The following is a 13,242-nucleotide window of genomic DNA, read 5'->3' as shown; positions in this document are numbered from 1 at the left end:
ATAAGGCTAGTTAGTGTATGGAAGGACGTAAGTAGGGTGGCCCCAACTGTAGCTATATAGGAGTATCTTGAAGACTCGATGGATCCGAATATCGATCGATGCACGATGAAGTCGCAATGAAAAGACGGCTACAAAATTACGAAGCAATGTATTATAGAGCTAGGCCAAAAGGGCGCCTCCGACGAACACCTGACATGGCAACAGGCGTATGCTTGTATCCAATTGGATATCTCGATCAAGGCTACGAAGTACTTTCTTACCATAATAATCAAGTGCTTAATTTTATGCGCTCGCTATAACAAACATTGAATACACTGATTCCTACTCTTTCAAACAAAACATACAGTAGGCGCAAGCGGCCTGGAACGAACCCGTGTAATTCGGTCCTCGGTATCATGATATCAGTCATGTCGTGACAGCTGCCCCACCATTGGCCTCCATCATGCTATTCCTACAAATTGATATTCCGGCAAAAAAAAAAAAAAAAAAAAAAAGGTAGATTCAAATTAAATCAGGCAAACAGATTGTTTAATTAAGCCTTTTTATTATCATTATCCAATTCGAGATCGCGAGATACTGGACTGGCAGCTGCGGTCGGACCTGTCGGGTTCTGTGTTCGGGAAGGTTCCACCGTGGCGGGGTGTTTGTTGGATAAGCAGCCGACAGGACCCATGCGAGCTCGGACGATAGAAAATTAATTCAGTCGATGCCGCATCTGTACCACGCCTGCATCTCTGCAGCGCGATTCGTCTGAATCTTTCATTCATTCCTTCGACTTCTCTTGTACATACCATTTCATATCATCTACTTGGACAGATTGTGGGTATTAGGATTGTTTGGGTCGTCAGGAAATCGTGTTCTGTAGAGATTCGGTTCCCAACGTCACGCTGACCAGACCTCGTAATAACGACGCTGACTCATCCATCTTCTTCCCATCCGACAGCGTCATCACCATGCTCTATGGAAGAGCTGCCGGCCGGGCTCTACGGCAGCCATCGGCCAGCTCTGCTTCCTCTCCATCATTGAGCACGCGACTCCCCTACTCCCGATCTCGGCTCCACTCGACCAGCCGAAGACCACTCGTTTCAAACTTATCGCGACGGAATTGCTCTGTACATGCGCTTTCTAATGAGGCAACATCGATACAACCATGGTCTCTCTACTCTCCCCCATTCCGGTTACGCTCTCGAACTTTCACCTCCTCTCCAATTCGCTTAAAAGAAAAGGCTCCCGAACAAGCCGAGGAAGAAGTGAAGGAAGAAGAGCCGCCAAAGGAAGAACCCGAAGAACGACAGGCCGCGAAGAAATCCAGTTCAGGTCCTAAGGATAATTCCTCTAGCAATCCGAAGGGAGCAGCTGGGAGCAGTGGCGCAACTCCACCAGATGGATCTCAACCACCATCTGCATCCCCACCAAGCGGGAATACCCCACCAACCAAGAAACCAAATCTTCTTTCCAAGCCTCAAGTTCCCGAGATATACCCTCAGGTGATGGCTATACCCATTGCCAAGCGACCTCTGTTCCCAGGTTTCTACAAGGCCGTCACGATACGCGATCCAGCCGTTACCTCTGCTATCCAAGAGATGTTGAAGCGTGGACAACCCTATGTCGGTGTATTCCTCTTCAGAGATGAGAATATGGATGCGGATACAATTTCATCCGTGGATGAAGTTCATGATGTTGGAGTTTTTGCACAGATTACGAGCGTGTTCCCGGTTACCGGTGAGGAACACAGTCTTACAGCGGTATTATACCCACACCGCAGGATAAAGCTCCAAAGATTGGTACCACCAAAGGATAAGTCGCAATCAGCGGCGGCAACAATCACGGAAGTTGAATCAAAAACAACATCTACCAGTGGCATTGAAGAAGACCCTACAACGTCTCAGGTTATCACCCCACCTAAGGACACAGAATCAACAGAACCACGGGGCGATGTTGTCGCCTCCTTTGAGGAAACTATCGCTGAGATTGAACAACAAAAGCCATCACCATCCACTCCGCCAACTTTCGCCACTGCTTTCCTTCAAAAATACAACGTCTCCCTTGTCGACGTCGAAAACCTCACCGAATTGCCTCATGACAAAAAGAGTCCAGTAATCAAAGCTGTCACGTCCGAAATTGTGAGTGTCTTCAAGGATATTGCCAACATGAACCCGCTCTTCCGTGATCAAATCTCTACATTCCAAATGTCGCACTCCGCTGGAAATGTCATCGAAGAGCCCGCCAAACTCGCCGATTTCGCAGCCGCAGTAGCATCAGCGGAAGTTAAGGAGCTCCAAGAAGTTCTCGAAACCCTAGACGTGGAAGATCGGTTACACAAATCACTCGTAGTCCTCAAAAAGGAACTTATGAATGCTGAATTGCAAAGCAAGATCGCCAAGGATGTGGAGCAAAAGATCCAGAAACGACAGAGGGAGTACTGGCTTATGGAGCAGATGAAAGGGATCCGCCGTGAGCTAGGCATCGAAAGCGATGGGAAGGACAAACTGATTGAAAAATTCAAGGAGAAGGCCTCGAAGCTCGCCATGCCGGAGGCAGTGAAGAAGGTTTTTGATGAGGAGCTTAATAAGCTTATGCATCTAGAGGCTGTCGCATCGGAGTTCAACGTTACCAGAAATTATCTTGATTGGCTCACTCAAATCCCCTGGGGCCAACGAAGTGCAGAGAACTACTCGATAAGGAATGCGATGAAGGTCTTAGACGAGGATCACCATGGACTGAAGGACGTAAAAGATCGCATTTTAGAGTTTATCGCGGTAGGGAAGCTAAGAGGTGGAGTTGAAGGAAAGATTCTATGCTTTGTAGGCCCACCTGGTGTCGGAAAGACTTCTATCGGAAAATCAATTGCCCGGGCGGTGCAGAGAGAATTTTATCGATTCAGCGTTGGTGGGCTTACAGATGTGGCAGAGATTAAGGGACACAGGAGGACGTACGTCGGTGCCTTGCCCGGAAGAATTATTCAAGCATTGAAAAAGTGTCAGACCGAGAACCCCTTGATATTGATTGATGAGGTTGATAAGATCGGACGAGGGCATCAAGGTGACCCAGCATCCGCATTGTTGGAGTTGCTCGATCCAGAACAGAACAATGCGTTTTTAGATCATTATATGGATGTCCCTGTCGATTTGAGCAAGGTGTTGTTCGTGTGCACAGCGAACATGTCGGACACGATCCCTAGGCCGTTGTTGGATCGTATGGAAATGATTGAATTGAGCGGGTACGTCGCGGACGAGAAGATGGCAATCGCGGAGAGGTATCTAGCTCCACAAGCGAAAACGTTGAGCGGATTGGAAAAGGTGGATGTGGACTTGACAAAGGAGGCCATTGAGGAACTGATCAAGAGTTATTGTCGAGAGAGTGGTGTGAGGAACCTTAAGAAACATGTGAGTATACAATGGGATTCAAGAGGAACGATCGTCTTGCTAATGCTGCCCAATAGATCGAAAAAGTATACCGAAAAGCAGCTCTCAAGATAGTACAGGATATTGGCGAGGAAGAGTTACCGGAGGAAAAGGCCTTAACAGAGGAAGGCAAGAAGGCACAGGAAGAAACTGCAGAGAAGGCTGAGGAAATCTCCGACCCTCAATCCGACGCAAAGCCGGCGACGACAGAAGTCCCGCGGGTAGCACTCGAAGTCCCTGAGAGTGTCCATGTTGCTATCAACAAGGGAAACCTAAAAGACTATGTCGGCCCACCAGTCTATACCAGCGACCGACTCTATGAAACCACCCCACCAGGTGTCACAATGGGTCTCGCATGGACACAACTAGGTGGCTCGGCACTTTATGTCGAAAGCATACTCGAGTCCGCCCTTGACTCCGACTCTCGGCCCGGCCTAGAACGTACTGGTAATTTGCAAAACGTCATGAAAGAATCTACCGCAATCGCATACTCCTTCGCCAAATCATTCATGGTGAAGAAGTTCCCAGAAAATAAGTTTTTGGAAAAGGCAAGAATACATCTACATTGCCCCGAAGGCGCAGTTCCCAAGGATGGCCCCTCGGCTGGTATCACAATGGCGACCAGCTTGTTGAGTTTGGCGCTAGATACACCAGTTAGTCCGACCGTTGCCATGACCGGTGAGTTGACTGTTACCGGGAAGGTGTTGAGGATCGGAGGGTTGAGGGAGAAGACGGTGGCTGCGAAGAGGAGTGGGGCTTCGACGGTGGTGTTCCCCGCAGATAACATGTCGGATTGGTTGGAGCTGCCAGAAGTATGTATTTCTTCCGAAACATGGGATTGACGAAATCAGAAGCTAACAATCTATAGAATATTAAAGAAGGCATTGAAGGCCGACCTGTTAGCTGGTACTCTGAGGTGTTTGATATTATCTTCCCCGATATTGATACCACGAGGGCGAGCAACCTCTGGAAAGAGCAGCTGAAGAAGAAGCCCAAGGGTGCTTCCGGCGAGGAACCGGATTCCTTAGAAGTCGATATGTCTGAGACCGAAGTCAATGAAAGCCGAATCATTGGTCGCTCTCGGTTTGTATAAACGCATTTCTTACATAATATTTTTTCACATTTTAGAACCAAACATACCTAGATGGCATATAGACTGGGAAGCACTTCTATTAGGACTGACAGAGTGGGTCTTTTAGCAATGCCTAAAAAGTGGGAGGAGTGGCATGGTCTCGTCGCAGACCCCTGAACTTGTTGCATTGATAGTTATGGCTATCTTTTGTCGATTCTCGTTGTCTTTTCCTTTTTGTACAAATGTACATCCCCGTGGGCGCTGTTTTTCCAAATGTCAGGCGTGATGGAGCATTGTATTTTTGAATATTTTTTGAGGCTTTTATCTCTCCTCCGCTGGGTATTTATCTCTCCATTGGCTCCCTTCTTGTACGTATTGTATGATGAAGATTTTAGGAGATTGTATATATTGCATCAATTCATTTTCATATCGAACTTTAGCCCCAGCTGGCTACCAGCTGTGTCTACCTAACAGGTACATTTAAAGTCCTTGAGTAGCCCATACCGTGCCGCCCTCCGGTAAGTTACTGAGGCCCGAATTTCCAAAAGACCTTCAGCAGCAACAACTAAAATACAACATGATACGAGTGCAGGCCCTACAATCGATATATTGCTATTTTCTTATAGTGCTTCTGATCCCATGTCGATCCGAATACAAGGCCACCGAAATTCCTTTGTTTATACCTATTAGCCTCAAGTATAAGCAATGTCGTCTGCGGATCTGTATCCTCCCATCGGGTCATCTCTCCGAGATTGATACCTCATCTAGCTACCCTTCACCCCACAGCACCGACCTAACATTCCTTAGTCCGCTTTCTCCTTTTCTCAAGGCTGGCTTTGCAATTTCCCGGCTACAATTACACAGGCTCAGCCCTGGGATGCCATATAGTGCCCGCGCGGGGTTGACCGTCGCAAAGGTAGTTAACCAGAACATCGAATAAGCTTACTAGTTTCCTGACTGTTGGTTCTGAAAAGAGTTTATATTGTTACATTCTTTGGAATATTCAGTATGTTTAGTTTCGATTCTCGACTGTGTCTTATTACAATAGGCCATGGGGGGATTTCCATAGACAGTTCTATCTTTGAAAACGTCTTACGATTCTTGGAAACATGGTGCTAATATATGTATAGAAAAACTCGAAGATGGGTAAAAATCATGGACACGAGCACGAGGCGTCATTGCCATTCAAGCATGCATATAGGCCCAGTTTCCTCCGACAGCAGTCAAACGCCATGGCTAGCCCCCAAGTCAGCCCGCGCGGCTCTCAGACAAATATTGCGGGCATGAATCAAAATCCACGGCCAGCAGTTTGCTCTCCCTCATCGCTACCTCTTCGCCAGGATGCAATTTTCCGGTCCTTTCCATCTCCTTCACCCAGAAGAGGATCCCCCGGGCGGTCTCCGGGCGCAGGGATCAAGGCACCTACATAGACTCCTCCCCTTCAAAATGTGCATGTATATTCGCCCAGGCCATCTCCGAGGCCCTCCCCTCGTGTAACGCCACAGACTTCACCAGGCGGGGATAATTGGGAGATATCGGGGACAGAATCTCCTATTGTGAAAAGCGGTACTCCCACCGGGGGCTATATTCGGCAGTCTGGAGCTTTTGCTCCGCCATTGGATGGTGGTGACAGTTTAAAACTACTTGATGGACATAATTTGAACAATCCCTCAATTGGCGAAGACTTTAATGGGAGTGCCGACTGTTCCTAACAATTCCCCGGTTGTCAAGCGAAGACGAGCATCCGGATTATTGCAATTTATGCGTTCGCCACTGACCTTCCCTGTGGGCAAACAGAATGGGAAAAGTTTTATACACAATTGTATACCCGGAATGTCTCGCAAGTCGTCCGCTGCGCAAGGTAGTCTACGAGATATTCCGTCGACTGAGCTTCCCAATAATCGGATATCCCATCATTACAACTCTAGTCACGAATTCGTGAACACCCTAAGCAGTGCCCACTGCTGAAAACACCAACTCCAATTGATCTTTCGAGGGTCTCTACAGAATCAGGCAACCATAAAAAGCACCACGGCATCCCAGGATGGAGACACAAGAAACGCAAGAACTCAGATACCACTCTAAATACCATGTCAACCAAAGAGCCTACAAAGCAAGAGGACCCGCATTTTCGTGACGATGGTCCAACTTGCTGCTATGTTGCAGGCGAAGCTCACCGTTTCCGCACTCCCCTCGAGAGCCCCCTCACTCCTAGAACTCCTCCAACGCCATCAGCGATTTCTCCAAAGACTACAGATGCGAAGGGCAAAATTCCTCGAGGACTGGGAGTTCGGCGAAGCAAGAAAGTAGTTCTAGCTCGGGACCTCCACCTGAAAGTCATGGGCTAAGGATAGATAGCTACAATACTGCGTCCGAGGGTTCACGAAAGAGCTCTTTGGGCGAGAGAAGGGCATCAAAGGTTATTGCTGCCTTGAACGTCTCTCGAAGGGACTCAAGTGAACAAAGAGTCGAGGGTGGGGTGGTAGATCGGCGCACTCCCCTGGTCCCTCTTCGAAGACGATCCACCAGAGAGGCGCTGAGGTTACAGAAGAAGAGGCGAAGATGCTCGATATGTTAGTTGGGAAACATCGACTATTTTCTGAAATGTTGATGACACCATTGGAGAAAACTCAGTCTGAAGGGCCAGAGAGGCCACCTGAGCCAGGAGAGGACTTCTTTATTTTTAAAATAAAGACTTTAATTTAATGATTATATTAAAAAACTTCTTAATTGTTTTTTAAAAAAATAAATATCTTTACACGAGCGTTCTACACTGGCCTTCATGGAGACGATTATGGCATCTCCGCTATCTGGACTTCTGAGGAAACAGGTTCACCAGATAAAACTCCAAAGCCCAATTTTAGTGACACCCCCGATGTCCTTGACCTTAGGGAAATATATGCTAAAGCATTGCAAGAGACCACGGGTATCCCTGTTGGTGTGAAGAACAGAAAGCAACATGAAGACATTGCAATGGCGCCTTCACTCCCACCTGGTGCACTTGACAGATTGACGCCGAAGGATTTTATTACAGGTCCTCCAGACATTGTCAAAATGACGGATTCATCACTAATTGATACTCCTATGACGAATAATCGATCAAGTCGAACGACTCGGACCGAGTTCGAGACCGAAATTTTATCCATTGCTATGCTATACGGAAGGGTGGCCAAAGAGACTACGAGAGCTGCATCAGAACCATCCACTCCGCCGGTGGCAGATAATGCTTCTGCGACATCTACATTACAGCCTCGCTCTCGGGCTCGGTTCCAGAGCGCTCAAGCGTAGGCTTCATCACGAACGCCTTGGAAGAGCGGTCCGTGTCTGATGGCTTGATATCCGACATTCGCAGAGTCTCACTAAATCCGACAAGCAAGAGTCGTCGGTCCCCGTCTACATTGGCGCGCTTGCATAAACTCGTTAGTGGCGGAGGGGAAAGGTCAAAACGGGACTCGACTAAGTCGCCGTCTTCCAGCCCCCCTGAGTATATTGAAGACAGCAGTTCACGCCATCAGTCCTCGAATGTGCCACCTTTGATCTCTGCATTGACTCGTGCGAACTCAAGTGGCAAAGATGCGAGCCTCGGATCTATGGATGAAGGAAGAGCTAGCGAGGGATAATGCTAGGGATCTGGGTGGGGCTAGATTAAGTTTTTTTTTCCCTCTTCTGTTTCAATGCGGGGTGATCTTAAGGAGATTTCAGATTGTCGAGACGGCTTGCTTTGTATGTATTGTCAGTAAAAGAAGTGGAGTAGCATGGGGACAAGTGAGATTTGGAATCGGAAACGGAACTCGTCTTGTGTTTAATAAGTGTAGTTTCCACGTTATCGAAGGTTCTAGTGTAGATGGCCCGCTCACTCCTTTCCGCGAGTTTTACAATTCGATTTGCTGAACGTTCCGCGTAGGTTAGGGACTCATGAAGAACTTTTGATTTTTGAGGAAGGAAAAGTGAATGCTCGGCTCTGGTGTGTCTTTCGTTACAATCGGGACCAAAGGATATTGAAGATGTCCGTGCGGCGCTTTAAGGCCTTCCGCTTTGTTATCATGTGTGAACTCTATATATAAATTTTAATTTTTTTTTTGAACGATGTGTTCAGATTTTGCAAAAGACATTTGAGAGAGGTTGGTTTAGGGTAGTTCGGTATCCCAAAAGCCTCTCCCGTGAGTTTATTCCTATTGAAGTGGTGTCGAGATGCTGATTAAAGTTGTCGTACCGCGCCCTGCGGACAGGTGTATCGCAAATTATTTTTTTTGTTCGCCAAAACTTGCGAAAGACTTTTTCGAAGATGTCTTACCGCCTTGACCGTTTTGTTTTAAAAATACTGCATACTGTCTGTGTATGCGCTGCAAGAATTTATCTTTTTCTGACAGTTCTGAGTTCGAGCGCTTGCAGCATTGCAGAGGGGCACGATTGCTTTTTTTTATACAGATACCTCGGGATGACTAATATATTTTAGCTAATTATCCAGATCTTTAACGTTATATTTTTGGGGGAAATTTGTTTTGCGCTTCCCGTCTTTTTAAGAAGATGATTCCCCTTTCCTTCCGGATATATCCCCAGATTTGTATATGGGATAATGATGCAGTTGGTGGTTTTGTGGAGGTGCTCGGACGTTGTGTTTTTGATAGTAAATGGTTAAGCCGAGTTATACGAGCCTCTTTTCTCTATAAGCTTGGACTCGAGCCTCTTCGCACTCTCGAGTCAGCGAGTATGTGCGACCGCTAAAACAGCCGTTATCCAATCTTTGTATATTTGATGTCCCGGGCTCAGACAGCTATCGATACATCCTCAAGGGTCTTCACTAGCCACATTTGCGCACTGATACATCGGTGGTAAATCCCGTGAAAGACGAGCTAATGCAGAATACTTTTGCGTTTTGAAATCGAGGGTAACCATTGAACCAGATGGAACCGTGGTATTCTAGATAGTAAGACATTTAATTGTTACCCCCCCTTTTTTTCTTCCTTTTCCTTTTATAACATAAATAGTAATATGTACTAAGTGTATGGTTCCTGATGAAATATTCCGGAGACCGGGCAAGTCTGTTGATATTGAGTGGTCGGATTATCCGATTTTAAAAAGTTCCCCTGCGGAATACCTCTTTGTTTTTTGCCTTTTGCGGCCGCTATGATGCTTCATACATGCTTACAGATGTGAGTAATCATGAGGTTTAAGATTGTTCAGATATCTGATCGCGGATACCGCACATTATATCGCCAGGCAGGCAATCAGATCTACCATTTCGTGTTGGCCACAAGCAGGCGGAGATTTTGTAATCTTGCATTTTAAACAACGGGAGAAGAGTTAGACAGAAAAGTCTAGGACCCTCCGCTGAATCGGGGAACCGAACCCCATTTTTTGCAAATGCGAAGCAATGAACCAAGTTTTTTTTTTTTCCCGCTCCATCGACTTGAAACATAGATCGGCAATAAGATCTTGCCGAGGTAAAGATTTGCGGGTTTTCTCGTGCTGCGGCCGGGAATAATATTCTTACAGAAAGGATTGTGTGATTTGTGAATATTGCATACGAAGATCAAAACGTGGCCAAGGAATACTAGGCAGCTGGTGATTTTCTGGTGTTGAAGGTATTTTTTCCCCTCTCGAAAAGTCAAAGTCGCAGTCGCAGGTGTTCAAGATGTTTTTACTCGTGTTTAAGAATTCGGGAATGCCGTTAGCCAGAAAAGGGGCCTAATGGTTTAGAATTAAGTTAAACGATGACTGTGTTTTTTGAGGTTAGTCTAGAGTGAGGCATTGAATGCGAAATATCGGCTATCGCAAGCAAGATATCTCTTAGAACAGGATTAAACGAAGCAAAAATAATTAATTGATGATGGTGCATTTGCATCGACGTCCACATCCACTGTCTAGGCTCTCTTGCTTCAAGCTAGAATTTCTTTGTGATGCCGCGGCTACACGGGGAATCCGGGGTGTGTGGATTCTGGGCTCAGGGGCCTGGCTCGATTTTGATATGGCTGGCTGGAATCACATTGCTTCAAGTTGATGCGCACGTGGTTTTTTTTTGGATGGAGACGAGGATGGACCCACTTTTGGGGTTTGAGATCTGAAGAGGGGTTAGCTTCGTATGTTTCTCATCTGCACTAAAAGTTGATATGAAATTGATATTAACGGCATGATGTTCGATTCAGCCTACTACCACCTTCCTGTTTACGATGAAAAGAAACAAGAAAGGATGTGTTTCAACTTTGATTTCTGCTCATATGTTAAGAAAGGGGGGGAAATGGGGAACTTGGGTCACGTTTCTGTTCTCTTCGATGGTCTTTATCAGGAAGGCGGGAACGGGAAGATGCAGTTCATCCCCTTATTTTGCTTGAGAACTCAACATTGGTCTGCGTCGTTACTGCGCGCTGAGATGCAGCCAAGGTGTGAGCTGCCGGTTCAGGCATGCACTACTCTTGGGGGCTCCTTTCTCTTATTGGCCCAATAAATGATGATTTCGACACAAGAACTTTGTGCGTCCTCGACCTCGTGGCAACAGGGATTTGGACCGCTTTGAGATTCGCAAAAAAATGAAGTGCTTTCGGCTCTGATCTGTTCTCACTCTGCGTCTTTTCGCGGCCGGCGGTACGAACGTTGGTATTTTGAATTTTCGATACCGGGCAAGGATCATCGCATACAGTACAGACGTCGGCGTATCGAGGGCCTCGTAACGAGCCTTAGGTTATCAATAGTAAGTTTGGGCGTAACGCTATCATCAATGCAAGTGCCTAAAAGCCTCATAAGGTGGCCGATAACCCGAATCCTCCCTCAGCCAAAACGGCAGTTCGGATTTTTCGACCACATTCTAGAACTCTTTAACTCGGGTTATGATGTAGTTTGTGGAGACCTGGAACCAACGGCATCTTAACGGCATGATGAAAAAGAACAGAAATTATATTTTTTTTGCGCTATATCGCCAAATGTTGCAAGCTTAAACCTCAACGCGCTGTTCTGACTGGCGCCACATTGACAAATGTAGGCCTTGTGGGATGGTGCACGAAATTCCCACGCGACCCCCGCCCTGGGGTTAGGTATGACGGGATTCCACGATATCTTTGAACTAAAAACAAATATGTTGGGGGTTTGATTAAAGGGGTGGATATGACTATTAGTATTATCATCAAGAGGTATTACGGATGCGCAATGCATTACAGAACGCCGGAAATGCTGCTTGGGGAATTATAGAAAAACGACACGGCTTTTGCCCGACAGGAATATGTACTGGGTGCAGCTGGTTAGATTCCAGCACCGACATTCTCACAGCTTCGCATGCGTAGACGGGAAAAGTTACAGGCATGTTTCTCTCTCCAGAAAAGGGAAGTTGGATCCTACGAACCAACATGCAATTCCCGGCTTCAGACGGAAAGCATGTCCAAAAAAACAATACGGAATGCAGCATAGACCACCACCCCTTAATTGTTTTCCCCTCGTGGGCTTCCGTCGAGAATTTGACATCTCGGGACTCGCTTCCCACGTGTGCATCAACTTTTTTGCCTCCCGACAGAAATATCACCCCAGCCAGCCATATATGAGGATTGTTATGACACTGGAAGTAAATTTGGGGAAAAAAGTGTGCACAGCTGCAAATCTGGCGTCATCCACGGCGGCAGGAGATACCTTGAGCCGGCATATGCATGGTGGTCCCAACACCAGATTGATTCCTGTTGATGAATCCGTCCTAGAAACGAACCCAAGATCTCCACTAACAAGCTCAATATTATACCTTGGCAGGTGCCGTGATGGTTTGCCCACAGGAGAGGCGTCGTAATAGATGCTCACAAATACCCTTTTCGCGCCTAGTGAAAACCGTCAGCAGGAACTCATTCAGTTGGTGGCGTTAAAACCTTTTAAAACTTTTAAAAATCGAGGTTGTATTCACGGAACAACGAGTTCTCGGCGGTGTGGGTGTTTGATAAACATGTGGTGGAATAAGCTTCAACGTAATCCCTACAAATATCCATGGAAGACCTCATGGGACAAATTGGTTGGAATAGGGATTCATAACGTGGGTGGCGGAACGGATTTGTTCCACGGCGTGCTAATTGGGGCCGAGTACATCGGACTCTTTTCGAACTCAAGGTCGTGCAACGGTGCACTTTGAGTCTTCAAACAAACCTTGTGAATCACAAAATATATACTTAGGTTTGATTACTCTGAAAATATGACCTGCAGGTTAACTAACCAGAGGCCTTTCCAACAAGATTGCAATGATGCGGTGACTAGTGCGTAAAATTTTGGAGAAACCGTAGGTCAATGGAGTTCGAAAGCGACGGGCCCAAGCTTTTGATATCTCTTGCTGCTGGATTGCGGAGCCATACAATTACAAGTTGATCTTGATCGTTTCACCAAAGGTGATCTTTCCGAATACAGCCTATCTTTGCCATCGAGTTAGCTCTCGGGTGTTCTGGCATCAGATAGATTAAACGGAAGCGAATTAGTCCGGATATGTGCTTTTACCTGTTGCCTCGAAGAGTCAGAGAGCATCTCCACCCGGCATAGAAGGCGTCGCCAGATTGCGGCGTGGTATGTAGCACGGTACGACCTTTTCAATAGTGTAAAACATCTTAAAATAATAATATTGCCACGTGGTACTAGGAGCTGAAAGAGAAAAAAATCCTGTCAAGCAGTCCCACATGAGCATCATGAGGCGTTTTCATGGCGGTCTTGTTCATAAGTCTTTTTTTGTTTTTTTGTGACCCACAGGGCACAGTGTTTCTAGACCTTGATAAGAAGGATGTCGGTAAACTTTACTCACTTTTTACTTCAAAA

The 13,242-nt window shown here is 46.5% G+C and overlaps 3 protein-coding genes across 3 annotated transcripts; 2 read left to right on the top strand and 1 right to left on the bottom strand.

Moving 5' to 3' along the window:
* Positions 1 to 953: 953 nt before the first annotated feature.
* DFL_002390 (uncharacterized protein) lies at positions 954 to 4,497 on the top strand (the record flags this gene model as incomplete). The annotated part of the gene is made up of 3 exons (XM_067631167.1): positions 954 to 3,386; positions 3,443 to 4,216; positions 4,273 to 4,497. 3 exons carry the CDS (start codon positions 954 to 956, stop codon positions 4,495 to 4,497), a joined length of 3,432 nt encoding a protein of 1,143 aa, XP_067493739.1.
* A 2,952-nt stretch (positions 4,498 to 7,449) lies between these two features.
* DFL_002389 (uncharacterized protein) lies at positions 7,450 to 8,096 on the top strand (the record flags this gene model as incomplete). Its single annotated transcript, XM_067631165.1, has 2 exons — positions 7,450 to 7,760; positions 7,829 to 8,096. 2 exons carry the CDS (start codon positions 7,450 to 7,452, stop codon positions 8,094 to 8,096), a joined length of 579 nt encoding a protein of 192 aa, XP_067493738.1.
* A 4,375-nt stretch (positions 8,097 to 12,471) lies between these two features.
* Positions 12,472 to 12,957, bottom strand: DFL_002388 (uncharacterized protein; the record flags this gene model as incomplete). Its single annotated transcript, XM_067631164.1, has 4 exons — positions 12,472 to 12,588; positions 12,656 to 12,692; positions 12,820 to 12,848; positions 12,931 to 12,957. The coding sequence occupies 4 exons, from the start codon at positions 12,955 to 12,957 to the stop codon at positions 12,472 to 12,474; spliced, it is 210 nt and encodes a 69-aa protein (XP_067493737.1).
* Positions 12,958 to 13,242: the final 285 nt, after the last annotated feature.

Source organism: Arthrobotrys flagrans (genome assembly GCF_004000055.1).
Source record: "Arthrobotrys flagrans strain CBS H-5679 chromosome Unknown unitig_3, whole genome shotgun sequence".
NCBI classification, from domain to species: domain Eukaryota; kingdom Fungi; phylum Ascomycota; class Orbiliomycetes; order Orbiliales; family Orbiliaceae; genus Arthrobotrys; species Arthrobotrys flagrans.
The sequence above is the reverse complement of the archived record's forward strand: the minus strand, read 5'-3'. Positions and strand labels throughout refer to the sequence as shown.